The sequence below is a fragment of the Podarcis bocagei genome, assembly GCF_964188305.1.
Source record: "Podarcis bocagei genome assembly, chromosome: 13".
Lineage (NCBI taxonomy): Eukaryota > Metazoa > Chordata > Lepidosauria > Squamata > Lacertidae > Podarcis > Podarcis bocagei.
Genome location: NC_138138.1, coordinates 35,380,897 through 35,398,555, shown reverse-complemented (window position 1 = coordinate 35,398,555; position 17,659 = coordinate 35,380,897). Strand labels below are relative to the sequence as shown.

The following is a 17,659-nucleotide window of genomic DNA, read 5'->3' as shown; positions in this document are numbered from 1 at the left end:
CGCTCATCTCGCTTTATTGGCCGAGGGAGCCGGCGTACAGCTTCCGGGTCATGTGGCCAGCGTGACTAAGCCGCTTCTGGCGAACCAGAGCAGTGCACGGAAGCGCCATTTACCTTTCCACCGGAGTGGTACCTATTTATCTATTTGCACTGCATGTTTTCGAACTGCTAGGTTGGCAGGAACAAACTATTTACATGCCTTCTATATCTCTCCAGCACAGTATAAACTCAGTGTGTGTGTGTGTGTGTGTGTGTGTGTGTGCTTTCTTCGTCCCTCAAATGGCAGACTCATAGCTCCTTCTTTTAACTGCATCTTCAGCTGACTCCAATTAAGCTGGCACTCCCACACATTGAAGAAACTTCTGGAATGCTTTTTAAAGTTTAAAGGAACCTTAGCTGTTTCTTTAAAGAATGTATTCCTAACAAGTGCTGGGTACCTTCTTTTATGTTTGACATGTTTTGAGAAAGTGAGGCATTGGGAGGGGGTGGCTAATGGATGATTTGCACGTTGCTAGTCTTGGAAGCCACACAGGCTATATATAAAATAGGACAGTTTGGGCAGAGTTTCTTTGAAACTCATGCATGGACTGATTGGGCTGTGCAAACTGAGGCTACCCGAGGGGAGTAGCTTTGAAGCTGCTTGAGGGCTTCCAAGTGGCAGATTGAAGTGCTTGCTGGGTATGTATACATTGCTTTCTGCTTTAGAATAAAATCTTTAATCTTCTCACTCACTTGTGTATTTTGTATTGCTCATTTTAAAAGAACCACCTTGCATTTGGCAAGACAGGCTGCCAGCACAAAATGGCTGCCATGGGCAGTAAGGAAAGGGGATAATAAAAATAAAAATAAAAATAAAAATAAAAATTGGCTGGGGTGGTTCACTATACCAGTGAATAGTGTCACAAAAAAGCACTTGGTGTAGGACCAGGGCTTTTTTTGCAGCTGAAACTCAGAAGAACTCAGTTCTGGCACCTCTCAGGTGTGCACCATTGCCAGTAAAAAAGAACGAGGGAGGAGTTCGTGGTGAGTTTCAGCACCTCTTTTTCTAGAAAAATAGCACAGGGTAGGACAGAAAATGAAGCATGCACAGCAGTGGGGGCTGGGGACTAATGGGATAGGAGCAGGGAGCCCAAACAATCTGTGGAGCCTGAGTTAATGACTAACAGAGCCAACTAATTCTAAAATGGTCCCCTGCTCCCTGCTGAGTTCTAGAAGAGCAAGAGGAAGCTGACAGCCAGTGGCACCCCATGGACTGGTTGGAAGTAAGATATGTGGGCTTGCTGAGGGCAGATTAAGGTTGGTAGGGCAGTGGCCCATTTGGCCTAATGGACCAGCATCCACTGAGCTCTAGTCACCCACACCCCTTGGCATCTGCCACCTGAACTGGCCATCTTACTCTGCCATGAGTACTTATTCCCAGGTAAGTCAAAGTAGGATTGCAGTGTTATTCAACTAAGACAAAGAATACACATGCACACAGCTTACACTCTGCAGAACAACTACTGTAATAGCCTTTCTTTGGTGCTGACTATTAGCTGTATTTGCATAGGTTTTTTGAGTGAGTAAATATGCATAAATAAATAATCAGCTTCAGCAACACCGGACAAAAGCTTAATTGATACTTTTGTTCTGTATACTCAGTATGGCAAACACGAAGAAAAATAAATCTAGTCTCTGTTTGGTAGAGCAAAGAAATTGAAAGGAGGATAATTCTGCACTTACGGTTCACTTCAGTGCATGACTTAACCCTGCTTTTCTACGGGAGTATCCAAATCAGTAACTCAATTAAAGGGCAGCATCAAAATTTAACAAATCAATAATTAGAGGATTCCTCAAGGGTGCAGAAATATATTGATTGATCGGACCCTTCATGGAAAGGTCCCATGATGGCTTACAACAATACAGAGATTCAATATTAAAGTCAGTTAAAGCAATTAACAATCAGAAGAACAAGGTGGGTCCTGAAAATATATTTAGGTAGCAGAGGCCAGGGCAAAGAGGTACATCTTTAGTGTATGAATTGTATGTGCAAATTGTGAACTTGGTGGCATTGAGCCTATCGGTGAAATAGACTAACCACAGACAAAGTAGGGATTTTCACATACTTCCGAGATTCCCCCATTAAGCAGATAATTTATAAGCATATGAAAATTAAAAGGTAGTATACCCCACCCCAAAGCAAAACAGCCACTTTCTTTCCCATTCTCCTTTCCTTCTCTTGGTATTTCTCTCTCAACAATTGATACTCAACTTTATTGCAAGGGCTGGTAATATGCCCACTTGCCAGCCTGACATAAAAGAGTATGCCACAAACAACTGAGATCAATCACACAGGAATGGATTCGATGTGTAATATACAATGTATAGGAAATAGTAAAATACAAATATGCTTCATTTTTCTTTTTATTTACATTAATGTGTAATTTTTACAATAAAACCTCAACAAGGAGGAGCTAGGCTTACAGTAACACTGAGAAGAAATCCCAAGGATATCCTTATTTTGAAACAATTACACCCACTCTATACATTTAAAGCACTCTTCCGCCATTTTAATAGTAATGGGGAATCCTGGGAATCATAGCTTGGTAAGGGAGCTGGGGATTGTAGTTGTGTGGTGTCAGCACCCTTAGTTCTCTGGGTACTTGAGGAAGAACCCATATCTGTTAAAGTGTTATAAGAGTGTCTCAAACGGGTGGTGTGGATGCGCCCAGAAAACTACTCAATGTTCAATTCCCAATGAATTTATCAGTCTTCTTTCTAAAGAAGCATCTTGAAAGTGTCAGTTTACTACCTAGGGTGATGTTCCACATTCTCCTAAACTGTGGATTCCCAAACTGTGGCCTGTGGACCACCAGTGGACTATGAGATATTTTGAATGATCTCTAGAGTATGATGTAGAAAGTGCCAAAAGAAGGTACTTCCTCAAAAGTATGTGTGTGCACCCCCCCCCCCAGAAAGTTGGTCCAATTGCTCATTTTAATAATCCTGGATATTTCTGGGTACTTCTTTCAACATGTTCAGCAAAGCAAAATATACAAAAACTTTATATAAAGAGTAATAGCAAGAAAATATTCACAAATATTTATAAATACCATATAACAATTCTTTGATCAAGTACAAACAAGCAGAAGTATAAAATTATCTGAATTAACATTATAACATTGAACTGAAGATAAATCACAACCCCACTATTCTGGGTGCCATATTTCTTTGCGGCTTCTTACCACATCGTTTAACTCTTTCAACAGATTAAAAGAATATTGAGCTTTGCATCCAAAAGGTCTTAGGTTCAATCAGGGGTGGAAGAAGGGATGTGTGGTGGGAGTGGGCCAGCCCGGGTGTCAACACTGTGTGTGTGTGTGTGTGTGTGTGTGTGTGTGTGTGTGACAATATGCCAGGTGGCACTCACCGTGGGGCCTGCAGCGTGCCCAAGCCACGTGTCTCTCCTGGGACTGATGCAGTGGATTGGGCCCCTGCAGGCTCCACGCTGCCCCAAACGGTCCACCCGCCGCCTCCCCCTCAGCTGTAGGGCGGCTGAGTGGGAGAAGGCAGGCAGATTCCTCAGAGGTCCCATGGAGCGTCCTGCCCTGGCTGGCCCTGCCCCGTGGGCAGCTGACCCCACCCCCATGGGCAGCTGGCCCTGCCTCTGGGCGCAGAGCATGCATGCCACCCCAGTCGCCTGATTGGCTTGCTCCACTGCTGGGTTCAATTCCCACCATCTCCCAGTAGGGCTGGGAAAGGCTCCTGTCAGAACCTTGGAGAGCTACTGCCAGGCAGGATACTGTATAAAATCCTAAACTAGATGAACTGACAATCTGTCTTGCTATAAGGCAGTGAGTGGCCTGTGTTCCTGTTGCGTCCCCAAACCAGACCCCTTGGTTCAATAAATTGTCAGAGCATATAGGACTTAAATCACTACTGATCAGTAAAGCAATTTAAATGCACCTATGCCCAAATTCTGAACAAATTCCAGATGGGCTGAAGGCTGAGAGAGGAGCATCTCATAGAAGGTTCAATGTAAAAAACACTAGGAGGAGTGTCACAACAGGGTAATTCTGTTCTCTGCCATTCACCTCACTTTCCCCACTTGTAGTCCCACCCTTTCCACACGTCACAAAGGTCATATTGGGTATATGCTGGGAGATCCAAGTGGCATAAAAAGGGGTTGAAGAATAGACACCAGGGAGACCAGGGCGGCCACAGCCTATCCCCCAGCTCACAACCCCAGCCAGGACCCAATGTCCATCACATGGGCAAGCCAAGGGTCCTCCTGAGTCACCCTGTGGAGAGAGATATAGGAGTCAGTCCACAGTTACAGGAAGCCTCCTGAGAGCAGGTTTTGGAGACTGGTTTCAAAACAGATTATGCTTATTTCCTTTACAGATCTGGTCCTGTCCTCATGTATAGTTCAGGAACCATCTCCCAGCTAGACTAAGATAGTGAAGAAATGGCTAAGGTATGGAGGAGAAACAATGCACAAGGCTGAAACGACCAAATTTAAATTTCCCAAAACAATATGGGAACTGAAACACAGCTATCTGTTGAAATTTGCACATATGTGAATTTTGTGATTCAGTTCTCCAACTAAACAATGTTAACAAAGATGCATATATTGTTAAAATATTGCCTGCACAGACATGTATATTAGTCAAAACTGCATATGAAATTGTGTTTATTGGGAGAAATTCACACTAAAATGCTGAATGCCAAAATTGACAGATCCTTCTATCCCTGGTCCAGACTTTCAGTTTCAGTTTAATGAATATATAATACAGTCCTGTAAAGAAGTCTTCCAATGTTACTGGCCTGCAAAAATGTATGTTAGCTTGCTGTGGGCCTGCAAAAATTTATGCTTGCTGTGGGCCAGGAGAGGATAGACACACAGCTCAGTCCTTATCGCAGCAGCCCACTGTATTTTAATGCAAACCTGGAGCATGGAGACTGCCTCCTCCAGCAGACCTCTTGGCTTCTATGGTGGACACAGATTAGAGATGGAGCACCCTCTCTCTCCTCTGCCAGCCTGCTCACTAGCTTGCATGTAATGCCTTGCCATCTATGCCTACTACCCCACTGCTAAAATACAAGGCTGACATACTGCATTTTCATGTCAGGTCTATTTAAGTAGGCCTGTAATCATCTTCTGAGAAGGCTACGTTTCTGAACTGCTGGCCCTGTGAATAAAACCAAGACAAAAGATGGAAAAATCTGTGGCCTCCCAGCTGTTGTTGGACTCCAACTCCCATCAGCCCCAGCCAGCAGAGCCAATGATCTGGGGGATGACAATGTCTGGAGGGCCACAGGTTCTCCATACCTGAGCTAGACCTTTGGAGACTGTCCTCTCCATTTCTGGGGTGCTCCTGCCCACCACAGCCAACCACACTTATGGAGCATCCTACCTGGCAGGAATCTTTGCCCCCTTCTTGGTAGCCAGCACAGATCATACCAGGGCCGACCGGATTATGGAGTTGTGGTTCATGTTGGGTAGCGTTGAAGAGAGAATTGCATTTTTCTCGGTCTATGAGTGGCACTTTCACTTCCTGGAGGGTTAGTGGGGGTGGCAATTCCACTGTAAGAGGAAGCAAATGTATCATTAGGGATGTGATCAGGTGGATAGCCACCCATCCCAATTATATCTCTTACCCCAATGTATACTCTAATAGCTGCCTATTTTACATTGTCCATTCTGCATTTAATATAGACGGAGGAAGGCAAAAGCAAATAGTGACTGCGTCCATCTCCTCTGACCACTGGTTTCTGAGATATCACAAAGCACTGCCCAGACATGTGCGAAACTTTACAGCATACATCAATTCCTGATAAAAAACCAGGCACAATAATAAGGTATGATTAAGTGGCCAGCTGATTGCCTTTTCCTTCTGCTCTGCTTATAGAATTGTATAAGAGGGTTCACTTTCACCATCTACTGGTGAGAAAAGTGGTAGCACTGTTAGCTTCCAGACTGTTGTGAAACTCTAACTTGGAGAACAAGGAACCTGTGACCCTCTGGAAGTTGTTTGACTACAACTTCCACCATCCCCTACCCTTGGCTCCATCCATTTTCCAAGGGGAGAAGGTGTGCTGGGAAGTTGCATGCTTGGATTTCAAACCTTGCCTCCTCATATGTCCTATTCATCTGTAGTTACTTTGTGGTTAATAAAAGCAGCAATGAGTCTTGAAGCCCCTTCATCACTAACACATTTATTATGGCATAAGCTTCTGTGGACAATTCCTCAAAAGCTTATGCCATAAATATATTTGCTAGTTTTCAAAGTGCTGCACTTGGCTCTCTCTCTCTCTCTCTCTCTCTCTCTCTCTCTCTCTCTCTCTCTCTCTCTCTCTCTCTGTGTGTGTGTTTGCTGCAACAAAGTAACATGATTACATTATCAAAAGACACTCTGTCTCACATACATTCTCTCTCACAGACATTCTTTCTAATGCATGGCTCTGAAGGCCATTTTTCTACCATTACAAGGCAGCCTGGAAGTTGAGCTCTGGCCTGGCCTGGCTCAAATTCAGGCCTGTAGATACCATCCCACTGCTGCAATGACATACCCTCCAACATATCGAGTCCTAAAACCAGGATACATGTCTTCCCAGCTGTGCTCCTGTGCGAGTCACGTGACCTGCGTGAGATCACGGAGCCCAAAATACATGCTTTTTTCAGGGCTGTGCTGTCACACAATAGCCTGACACCCCAAAATGCATGTTTTGGGGCACTGCATGATATTACAGACCTGAAAAAGCACTTCTGTCCAGGAGAGATCATGGCACGAAATCGTGCAAGATTATGGAACCCAAAATGTGCTCTCACAGGACAAAACAGGAAGTACTGGTTTTTCCCAGGACACTTGTCGGGTATGTAATGGCTGCACCAGATAACATAGTGGTGGTCGGTGTGAGTTGCATTCTTGGATTAGTTCCCTTTACTGCCTTCCTGTTCACTCTCAGGTCCAGCAAAAACTCTTTGTCTTCAAAGTAATCCATGGTCTTGTTGTCCAGCTTTTGATGTTTCTCTCCTCATACCCAGCATGAGGCCCTAACTATTCATGGTTTGCAGGTATTTATAACCCTTAGGGGTAGGATCTTTTTACAGTGGACCCTTGTCTCTGCAATACTTTACCATCTAAGATCCACTAGGCCTCAGCACTGGGCTGATTGGAGGTTGTGATGCTTTCCAGATGTTGTGGAATATAACTCCCATCATAGAATCATAGAATCATAGAATCATAGAATCATAGAGTTGGAAGAGACCACAAGGGCCATCGAGTCCAACCCCCTGCCAAGCAGGAAACACCATCAGAGCACTCCTGACATATGGTTGTCAAGCCTCTGCTTAAAGACCTCCAAAGAAGGAGACTCCACCACACTCCTTGGCAGCAAATTCCACTGTCGAACAGCTCTTACTGTCAGGAAGTTCTTCCTAATGTTTAGGTGGAATCTTCTTTCTTGTAGTTTGGCTCCATTGCTCCGTGTCCGCTTCTCTGGAGCAGCAGAAAACAACCTTTCTCCCTCCTCTATGTGACATCCTTTTATATATTTGAACATGGCTATCATATCACCCCTTAACCTCCTCTTCTCCAGGCTAAACATGCCCAGCTCCCTTAGCCGTTCCTCATAAGGCATCGTTTCCAGGCCTTTGACCATTTTGGTTGCCCTCCTCTGGACACGTTCCAGTTTGTCAGTGTCCTTCTTGAATTGTGGTGCCCAGAACTGGACACAGTACTCCAGGTGAGGTCTAACCAGAGCAGAATACAGTGGCACTATTACTTCCCTTGATCTAGATGCTATACTCCTATTGATGCAGCCCAGAATTGCATTGGCTTTTTTAGCTGCCGCGTCACACTGTTGGCTCATGTCAAGTTTGTGGTCAACCATCAGCCCAATACATTATTGTCAATGGTCAGGGATGATGGGAATTACAGTGGACAACTTCTGGAAGGCACCTCCTTGGTTACTCCTGGCTGCAAACTATATCCACCTCCATCCTCCAGCATTTCAGACGCATCATCCAGCATCTTCCACCTGTGGCAGCTTGCCCTATAAAAGTGCAGTGTACATTGCTGGCATGTAAGTAAACAGAGCTTGAAAGAGAACCTCAAAAAGCACCTCTCCAGCTCCTCACCTCCAGGTTGAATATCTCCCCATCCAGTCACATAGCAGCTTTCTTCCATTGAGAACTGTGCAGAGGTCTCTGGCAAGCAGATGGGAAGAATGTACTTGGTGAAACTCACAGGGGACTTCAGCTCTACTAAAGCAATATCCCCTTTGGAGCTATCACTGTCATAGGTGGGGTGGAGGATAATCTGTTGGATATCAGATGTTACTGTGTTACTTGAAGTGTTCAGGAGCTGATAGGCACCCAGCACCACATCAGAATGGGTAGTTTGGCTCTTGATGCTGTAAGTGAAAAAAACAAGAGCAAAATGCATCAAGATCTTTGCCAAACTGGTCTCCAAGAGGTGAGTGCCCTTAGACCTTGTAATTCAGTCTCATGTCAACATGTCTAGTTTAAAGGGGAGACTAGGGCCATAGCAACCCAGTGGAGAAAAGGTCATAGCTCTTTCCAAGCAGAGGGCCCCAGTTTGACCCCTCCATGTCTCCGGACAAGTCATTAGTGCCCATTCATTTTTGCTTTCTCTCTGGGTTTTTTAAAATTGTGCATAAGCATAAGTCCTTGCCATTTCTTGCAACCAGGCTATAGGGCAGGGATGGGAAACCTTTGGTCCTCCAGATGCTGGACTTAAACTCACAACATCTCTGGCCACTGACCACATGGGATGGGGCTGATGGGAGTAGGAGCCCAACAATATCTGCAGGGCCATTGGTTTACATCCCTGACCATTGGCAAGTCACCTTGTTCTCTTTACCTCCAAGAGGGAGCTACTGGCATAATTTCTGACATGTTTTGTTATTTCAGTGCCCTCCCAAATCAGGTGGTCAGCAGATATCAGATGACACAATAGTACAAAAGTGGAGATGAGCACCACACCCCATAGTCAAATTTGACTGGATTTAACCGTCCAGGCTTCCTTTGCCTTAATGGCATTCAACTTGAGCCTATAAAGTTTGTGATTTGAGTTTGGCTCTGGAGTTTGAACAATTTACTGCTCAGGCATAGACAGAACTATGCTTGTCAGTGCATGCTTGTCTCCATTTGCATGTTTTAAAATATGTAATATGCATTCAGCGCTACATGGCTTGAATGTAGCCTACTGTACAAAGGTGAAAGCTGCTGCTGTTGCTCCACTGACATTCATCTCTGGCCCCAACCGCCTCCAGGCTGAAAAAGATCCCCCAGCCCCAATCTATACCTTCTGCCAGCTATCTGCTTCCTTTAACTTTATTATTCATTGCTCTGTCAGGCTCTGCTTTGGCAAGGCCAAGTCACTGAGTAGCTGTTAGGCCAGCCATGGGAAGTCATTCTGGGCCAATGGGCACATTGGGAATGTTGAGGAAGTGCTTGGGTGCTAGTCACAAAATGGCTGCTCTGGGCTGTGAGGTACAAAACAAAATGGCCGCCACATCTATAAGAGACAGGAGATGTTATTTGCTGAGACATTTTGTGGATGCCATAAGGCGTACTGGCAGGGACACTGGTGCCTGTGGGTGTCACATTGATGCCCTCTGTGTTAGGCATATAATATTAGTTTGGCCTTGCAACTGCCTCTAGGGTGAAACTGAATGATGCCTTCACAGCCAAGTACACCAGAAACTTACTTAGGGAAGCAGTGAGCTGCTGACAGGACCCACTTCTCGGCTATGAGGGCGCCTCCACAAATAGGTTGGTCCCGATATAAAATGCTGACTTGCCAGGGCCATGACAACCCATCAGAGGGTGCTGGTTCACCCCCCATAATTCGTTGAGCTGGCTTTCCACAAACTGTGGAAGAAGGAAAGAGGATTTTAAAAGATAGGTCACAATAACACCAGCAGTGAAGCAAACCTAGAAACAAACATAAAAAGCCTTGCCTGAAACAAAAAACAAATATTTGTATGCAACCTTTTAAAGAACATTTCCAGTTATTGATAATGGTTTCCAGTCAATCATATTTAGAGCCATAATGCCTCTAACTGCAGCAAGGCTGCTCACCATATATTGAAGCAATTGAAGCAATATTCAGTTTATTTATTTATTAAGTATATTTCTAAATCCGCCTGGAGGCTCCTGTTTAACAATAGGTCTGCATGATCATTAGGTTTGTAGCAGTCCTACATTTTGGTGAGACTCCCCTTTGGTTCAGCCCATCCATGTGCCTGTGAAATTGCTGAGTATGAAAGACAAAATATACAGGGGTTCCTACCTGCTTCAGAGCTGGCAGCATCTGTAGAAAACAGAAATGAAGGGGAAACATTTCAGTTTTTCATATAAGAGACACTGAAACACAAATACTGAAAAACAGGTGCCTATGTAGGAGAAAGAGGAAGAGGTTACAATCTGTTACCAATGTATTTTTTTAAAAAAAGAATACAGCTCTGTATTGTGACACATATGTTATGAGTATATTTATGAAAATATACTCATTGGTAGAGCCAAATTGGTAGAGCTTATTAAAGGGCTTCATTTGAACAGAGACTCATTGGGACTTTAGCTCTGGAGCACGCTTCTAACACCAAGACTCTATCCTGAATCATGTTAAGTATTTTATGTATGTAAGTAAGTAAGTAAGTAAGTAAGTAAGTAAGTAAGTAAGTGTTTTGCATTTATCATTATGCAGTTATCAAATGTCAGCCTCGTGTGGTACATATTAGGGAGCAATAGCCCTCAACTCATATACCTGAGGTCCCACCTTCCAGCCCTCTGTGCCACAGGACTAAATCTGATCTGCTTCCTCAGACGCAGTGCAAGGATGTGATCCTATGGCCAGTGTTGAAATAAAAATTGGCTGCCAGTTCAGCTGGTTTCTTTATGTGGAACAAGGAGGGGGCACCATCTTGTTCTTTGCCTCAGGTGGTTACATGTCTTGCGCCAACCTTGGGCCCAGAGAAGGCTAATTGTCTGTTGCCAAGTACTACTATGAGCCAAAAAAAACCTTCCACACACATGCACACATCAAGTCAGCTATAACACAGTGAAAGATGGGCCAGAACAACTAGAACATTAATGAAAACAGAGACTTGGGTTTCAAATCCTGCTAGTCCAACTTGTCAAAGAGAAAGAGCCATAGGTAAGGCAAATGAGCACACCTTTGAGTAGAAGAGGGTGGGGGAGTGAGGACCAGCTTTGGTTAAGCAATCCTGTCATTTTTCAACCAAGAATCGCTATCCAGGTTCACTAGTAATGCTAAACTAGTTAAGCCAACATCAAACCACAGTTTGCTAACAAACCCTAGTTAATAAACCATAGTTGAACATTACATGAGAACAAGGCCACTATCTGCTGACATACATTTGTCTCCCTAGTGGAAAGGAATATGAGTTCCACTTGAAAGGCCAGTGTGTGAGTAACTCCTTTATTTGCGCTTATAAACCATGCATCTCCTTTTTTTGGCTTAGTACATCTCCTACTCCCATTTTAACTCCTCTGAGAAGTGACTGATTCTCTCATCCTCAATTACCTTCCCTCCATTGTCTCCCCACACCATAGAAGCCAACTCCTAGGGACCAGGGTCCCTTCAGCCCCCCCATAAAATATTTGAGGGGGCCACCTCGCTTCCCAAGTTGATGGGCATTGCCATTCAAATGGTGTCTGTGCACTGAGTCTTGTGATTGATTATGCAGGGCAGGGCTTACCTGGGTCCCAAATATTTTCAAGCTGGCACCCCTGCCCCACACCATCACTCACCTTGTAGCAGCACAGGCAGTAGAAGCAGCCACACAGCTAACGAGAAGGGCACCATTGACATTGTGGTCGCTGCTTCTGAAGAGCTCTGAAGTGTCCCCTGAGTGGTTCTGCTCCGAGTCCAAGCAACAAATCCTCTACTTCAGTCTCAATTCTTTTGTTATCTGTCCCGCAAAATGTAATATTAATGGCAAAAAAGTATTTCTCTCGAATCCTCTTGGTATCAGCAGGATGGCAAATCCTTGATCTCCCCTTGTATCTGGGATCTTCTATCTTCACCAGCTGTTGTGTTGCTAGACTTGCTGGTAGAGCTCAGGTGACCTTAATAGAGGCACAGCATAATGATGATGTTGATGACTTTGTTCCAGTTATCGTTGATTATGATAATAATTATTTAGTGTTAACAATATGCACGGCACTTTTACAAAGTGCAAGGCGGCATGTTTCTACCCCATGGAACCTACAGGGCGGCATTCAATCTTATGCTGGCAAATTTAGGTTGTACAATTAAAGTGGATTTGGAGCCCTTGTACAAAGAGCCACTTCCCTTCCAAAACTGAGCCATTTTGCAGTAAGGAATGCGATGGGATAACTTTTTTTCTGGTGATAAAGAAAGTAACAGGATACAAAAGGCCCTGGGAAGTGTGGGATAACAACTGCTTGATGCAACATCGTCTAACCTCCCCAGAAACAAATTTAGAATGAATGCTCAATAAGTAGCTGATGCCATCTAATCTCCTCCTTACAAACTTCGTTCAAATATATCAGGATGAATGCTCAAATAAACAGGTTGCCTCTGAAAGTGAGCTTACCTGGGGAGGAACGTGAACACTGAAAGATTACAAAGCTAGCAACTCACTATAAAACTGTTAATATCCCCAAAGGCAAAAGCTAGCGGCTTTGATTTTTCAAGGGTAGATACAAGGTAAGAGAGTTGCCAGTCTTTTGCTTAAAGCAGAGGATATTACTTTCCTCCCATAGCTGCAATAGAGCCCATGATCATATCTTAACACTCCTCTGACCATAAGAGCAATAAAGCTCTATGGAACTGATTTACAACCCCTTTCTTGGCTGTGGAGCAAGTCTGTGGTTTAATATACAATCTGAAGATGCTGTTTCACCTTTATACAAATAGGTTTTTGGCTCATGCTTTGAAGTGGTAGGAGTTGATTCTGGAAATAGTGCACACACCTGTTAAGCACAACCCTGTTGAAACCTCTTAGACTATTCTTCCATGCCTCTGAAAGTCCTGCTAGGGCAGGTGTGCTGAAGCTTTGGCCAACCAGATGTTGCTGAATAACAACTTCCACCAACCCTGGCCATTGACTGATGGGAGTTCAGCAGCATTTGGAGGGCCAAAGACTCCCAACTCCTGTGCTAGGGCCTAAGCAGACATTACCTGGGAAACGTGGGATTGGATACCCTTGTGTATATTTAATAAATCCATATAGTAGAGATACATTTGTCCCTCTCCAGCTAAGAGCAGCTTAGGAAGGGAGGAGTGATTTACAAAGGGGTACCACAGAATGTTAGTGTTGGAAGGGACCATGATAGTCATGTAGTCTAACCTAAGGTTACCAGATGTCCCCGTTTCCCAGGAACAGTCCCTGGATTTACAACTCAGTCCCCATACAAAATCCATTGAAGTTGAAAAAAAAAATCTGGTAACCTTATTCTAACCCCCTACTCCAAAGCATAAAGCAGCTACAGGCTGTCACTCATCCCTGTATGAACCTCTAGCAAAGAACAGCCCGATCCCTCCCAAGGAAGTCTGCTCCACTGTAGAACAGATCTTACTCTTAAGAAGTTGTAATTTCCACCCATTGGTTCTAGGCTTGTCCTCCTCCTCAGCAGAGAACAAATCTGGCCCAACTTCTGCATGTTAACCCTTCAGACATTTGAAGACCACCACCATGACTCCCCTAAATCTTCTCGAGGCTAAACATACCAAGCACTTTCAACCATTCCTCACAGGATTTGGTTTCCAGACATCTCACTATCCTCACTGTTCTCCTCAGGGCACCTGGTGTAGGGGGAAATGGCTGGGCTCCATCTTCCCACCCATGCTGCAGCTGCTTTTAGAAAAAGAAAATGACGTGGGGAGATTGTCAGCTCAACTGTGGAACAACTCTTACTTTGGCCCTTGGTACCATCTCTGAACTCTACCCATCTCTCATCTTCAAATATACAAGCATCCATTGCTGTTCCTACCTGGTTCTTTCTGGGTCCATTCAACAAGAGTCCCGTATTTGATGATTTGCTCCTGCTTTTAAAGAGAAAAATCCTCTACACAAAGCTCCCTGGTGCATTCTTTCTGTGAGATAGCATTATGTCTTAATCACTCAAACATATTAGCTTCCTGGTTTCAACAAAGGTTCGATACCATCTTTTGCTTTTTAAATTGTTTAAAACAGCTGTCTGTGAAGGATGTGACTCAACTTGCATAGAGTGATGTTTTTGCAAAGGTGGGATTTGAAAAAGAAGAAGAAAAACTAAGGCGGAATGCCTCTGTGTATACACCATGCCTCCCTTCCCTGAAGGGAAACACGTAAAAAAAATGAGCCCCAAAAGTAGGTTAAATAAATAATCACTAGAGAGTTGAATGGTGTCTACAGAATGTAGATTTTAAATGTGAACTGAATCAAATTCTTTGCCTATTCTGAGTAATAATGCATGTTATATAATGCATCTAGTACTAACCTGCTAGATTCAATACTGTTTACCCCCACAAAACCCCAAATTGAACAGTTTCTATAAATACTAATATGGGAAATATGTACTGGGATATTTTATAAGCAAACATTATTCCTTATTGTTTTGTTCCTGATGTAGCTGAAATAGATTGACACACTCTCCATTGAAACTAGGGCTAATGAAGGCCAGAGGTTCCCAAGTCTTCAGCAGATTTTCTGCAGTTTTTATTTCTTGAGGTTCTCTGAGTTGTGCTTGTTGACTTACTATCATTCAATTAAGAGGCAAACATCCATGGGTTAATGGCTTACCCACATCAATGTGGATAGTGCCCAGAGCTGGTCAAATTATTTTAGCACCAGAGGTAGAAAATTCCATATTTGGCTTAAGGGTTTTGTTGTTGTTGTTAAAATAATAATAACAACATAAAAAACCAAAACTGCCCAAGAGATTTGGGAGGCTTTTACTGTATAACTAAAGATACAATCAAACAAGAAGCTGTTAAATCCTTGTCAGCCTTTGAACATAGCAAGGGTCCAGGTGTTACAGTAATATAAATATTTTAATAGCCTTAGACAGAGAGGACTTTGTCAGGTTGGAAACAAGCTGGGAGATTGTTCTACATACCAAACATGATTTAGCCAGATGGAATAATATGTGGTAAATTCTTCTCTCTTTTATCTAAGCTCATATACAGGAAACCATTAAAAAAAATTCTTAATTTTTATTTTATTTTTGTAAATCCTTTTGCTTGGGTTTATTATAGCCAAGGGAAATATAAAGACAAACACTATTTAAAGGTCACCTTACCGCGACTGAGATTTCCTGTTTTATCCTGAATCTCTCTTCTCAATGTTGGTGCTGCAGATGCAGGAAAAACCTATGCTACCAGTTATGGTGGGCCTGCCCACCAGTGGCCAAATTTTGGGACCTGATTTCTCTGAAATTAATTTAATTACAAAACAGTAAGTCTTTTTTGTGGGGTGTCTGGGACAGATTGAATAAAGACTGTTCTCTCAATGAGGGAACCACCAGAAGGCCCTCGGCGCTGGATCTCAGTGTCCGGGCTAAACGATGGTACATGGGGGCACAGCTAGGCTCCAGTAGAAAACTTTATGTTTTCCCAAATCATGGTTGTGTTGAAAGAGTGTTGTGTGATTAGGAGACCATGAATAGATACATGTACATCTGCAGGATTCCCCCCCACCTCCAGTGGAGAAGGGAGTACATGGTGAAGTAAAACACTGAAAGAGGAGAGCAGACCAATCTCTCACAAATATGGAAAAGAATAGCGCTGGTACATTTTGTTTCATATCTTGGTTCTATAGAAACTTATTCCTTTTCTTTTAAATGAAAGCTGGAATATGGGGTTATATTTATGGGGGTGGGGAGCAAGGAAACTGCTCCCTCCCCTTCTTTGCGGGCACCTATGCATGGATGAAGAGTTCAGATTTTCTTTTTAAAGCACAATGCTGAAGCCTAAAAAGGGCCTGGAAGTTACACTCTCAGAGCTGAAATGCCATTTCCTTGAATGTCGCTGTGCCTGCAATTTGGTGACAGCTGCTCTGTGGTGAGGAAAAGGCACTTTGCATGTTGTCAGGAGAACAGTCGTCTTCTGATGGCTCTGCTAAGCCCTGGCACTGAAAAGGGATTATGGCAAACTCTGTATGGGTGTACATGTGAGAGACTTTCAGCTTCGATGTTTCCGATGCTGTCTTAGAGACTTCATTGGATGATTTGTTGCCGATATTAATATTGCAGTTTTGAAGCAACTGGAAGCATAAGAACTGAGTCCTTCTGAAATAAATTACTGTCCAGGCCCATAAAAATATTATTCAAAATTTTACTGACACAACTCCAAAACACCCATGCAATGTCTTGTGCTGTCCAGCGCAGGCTCAGCATCTTACAAAATATGAAATAATCCAGACCAACCTAGGAGCAAAGGTCTCTCCTTCTCCACAGTCTGCATTCCAGCCTCCAGGCTGTTTATTCTCCCTTCAGGAGAGCTTCATTTACATCTTCACTCCATTGAGTTTGGGAGACAACAACAACAACAACAACTTATTTATACCCCGCCCATCTGGCTGGGTTTCCCCAGCTACTCTGGGCAGCTCCCAATAAAACATTAAAAACTTCCCTAAACAGGGCTGCCTTCAGATGGTCTCTAAAAGTCAGGTAGTTGTTTATTTCCTTGACATCTGATGGGAGGGCGTTCCACAGAAAACTCCCTTCAAAATGGAAAATTTGCAACCTAATACCTCTCACATGATCTAAGGTTACAACACCCGCATGTTAACTAGCAGTGGACAACAATCCATTAGTAAATCATTAACTTAGCAAAGAGCTCTAAGTCCTCTCATTGGCTTTAATATAGCCCCATGGAAAACCCCATGTTAAACCTTTTCGCCAATACACAGCTAGGCATTCTCACTTCAAACCTTCATTAATACACATACACTTTTCATTTCTGTGTGAATTAAATCCATTATACTTAACAGGATTGGTCTGTCCAACCCCTCATGGTTCAGGCCACTTCGAAGCCACGTTTTCAGATAGAGGCCTGGCTTGCAGGTTACACTTAGCCAAGCAATGAAATGGTAGGATGTTGTGAGCATTAACTGTGTTGGGAGCATCAGCTGTGGGGTGAATTTGCTACTGTGACAGCGAACGAAAGTCTGGTGCCTGAAGCAAAACAACCCCCAAATAATAGTTACGTCCCCGCACAGCAGTAAACTAACTGAGCTACAATCCTCTGCCCTTTATTGGTGCCTCAGAGTGTTCCCTCAGCCTGGCTCATGCAAGGGCTAATTCTACTTCCCACAGCACAAAAAGCTCTGCAACTCCTGCACATATTATTTTTTATTCATTTGCCAACAGGTAACACCTTTGTTTGTAGGAGATAGCTGCAGTTGGAGAGAGAAAGAATGAGATTTGGTTCAACACTGCCCCCTGATGGATAGTTTGCATGCCGGAGCCTGAGGTGTGGCAGATCCGAAAGCTCACCTTCCCCTCTCACAGCCTCTTTCCAAACACTGTGACTTTAGGATGCAAATACATTATCTAAACATTATGAAATGATAACTTAAGAGATATCTGCAGTGGCCACCATGAGTGTTACAGGTGTTATGGTGATGTTACATTTTTTTGAGGGGTGTGTGCAAGGCTCCCCAAAACAGAGTTCAAAGGG

The 17,659-nt window shown here is 43.6% G+C and overlaps 1 protein-coding gene across 1 annotated transcript; it reads right to left on the bottom strand.

Moving 5' to 3' along the window:
* Nucleotides 1-2,461: 2,461 nt before the first annotated feature.
* Nucleotides 2,462-14,017, bottom strand: LOC308571892 (serine protease 33-like). The gene is made up of 7 exons (XM_081167512.1): nucleotides 13,990-14,017; nucleotides 11,782-12,099; nucleotides 10,301-10,321; nucleotides 9,717-9,879; nucleotides 8,122-8,396; nucleotides 5,396-5,565; nucleotides 2,462-4,279 (listed from the first exon to the last, which is right to left on the bottom strand). The coding sequence occupies exons 2-7, from the start codon at nucleotides 11,840-11,842 to the stop codon at nucleotides 4,001-4,003; spliced, it is 969 nt and encodes a 322-aa protein (XP_081023638.1). The 5' UTR covers nucleotides 11,843-12,099; nucleotides 13,990-14,017; the 3' UTR covers nucleotides 2,462-4,000.
* Nucleotides 14,018-17,659: the final 3,642 nt, after the last annotated feature.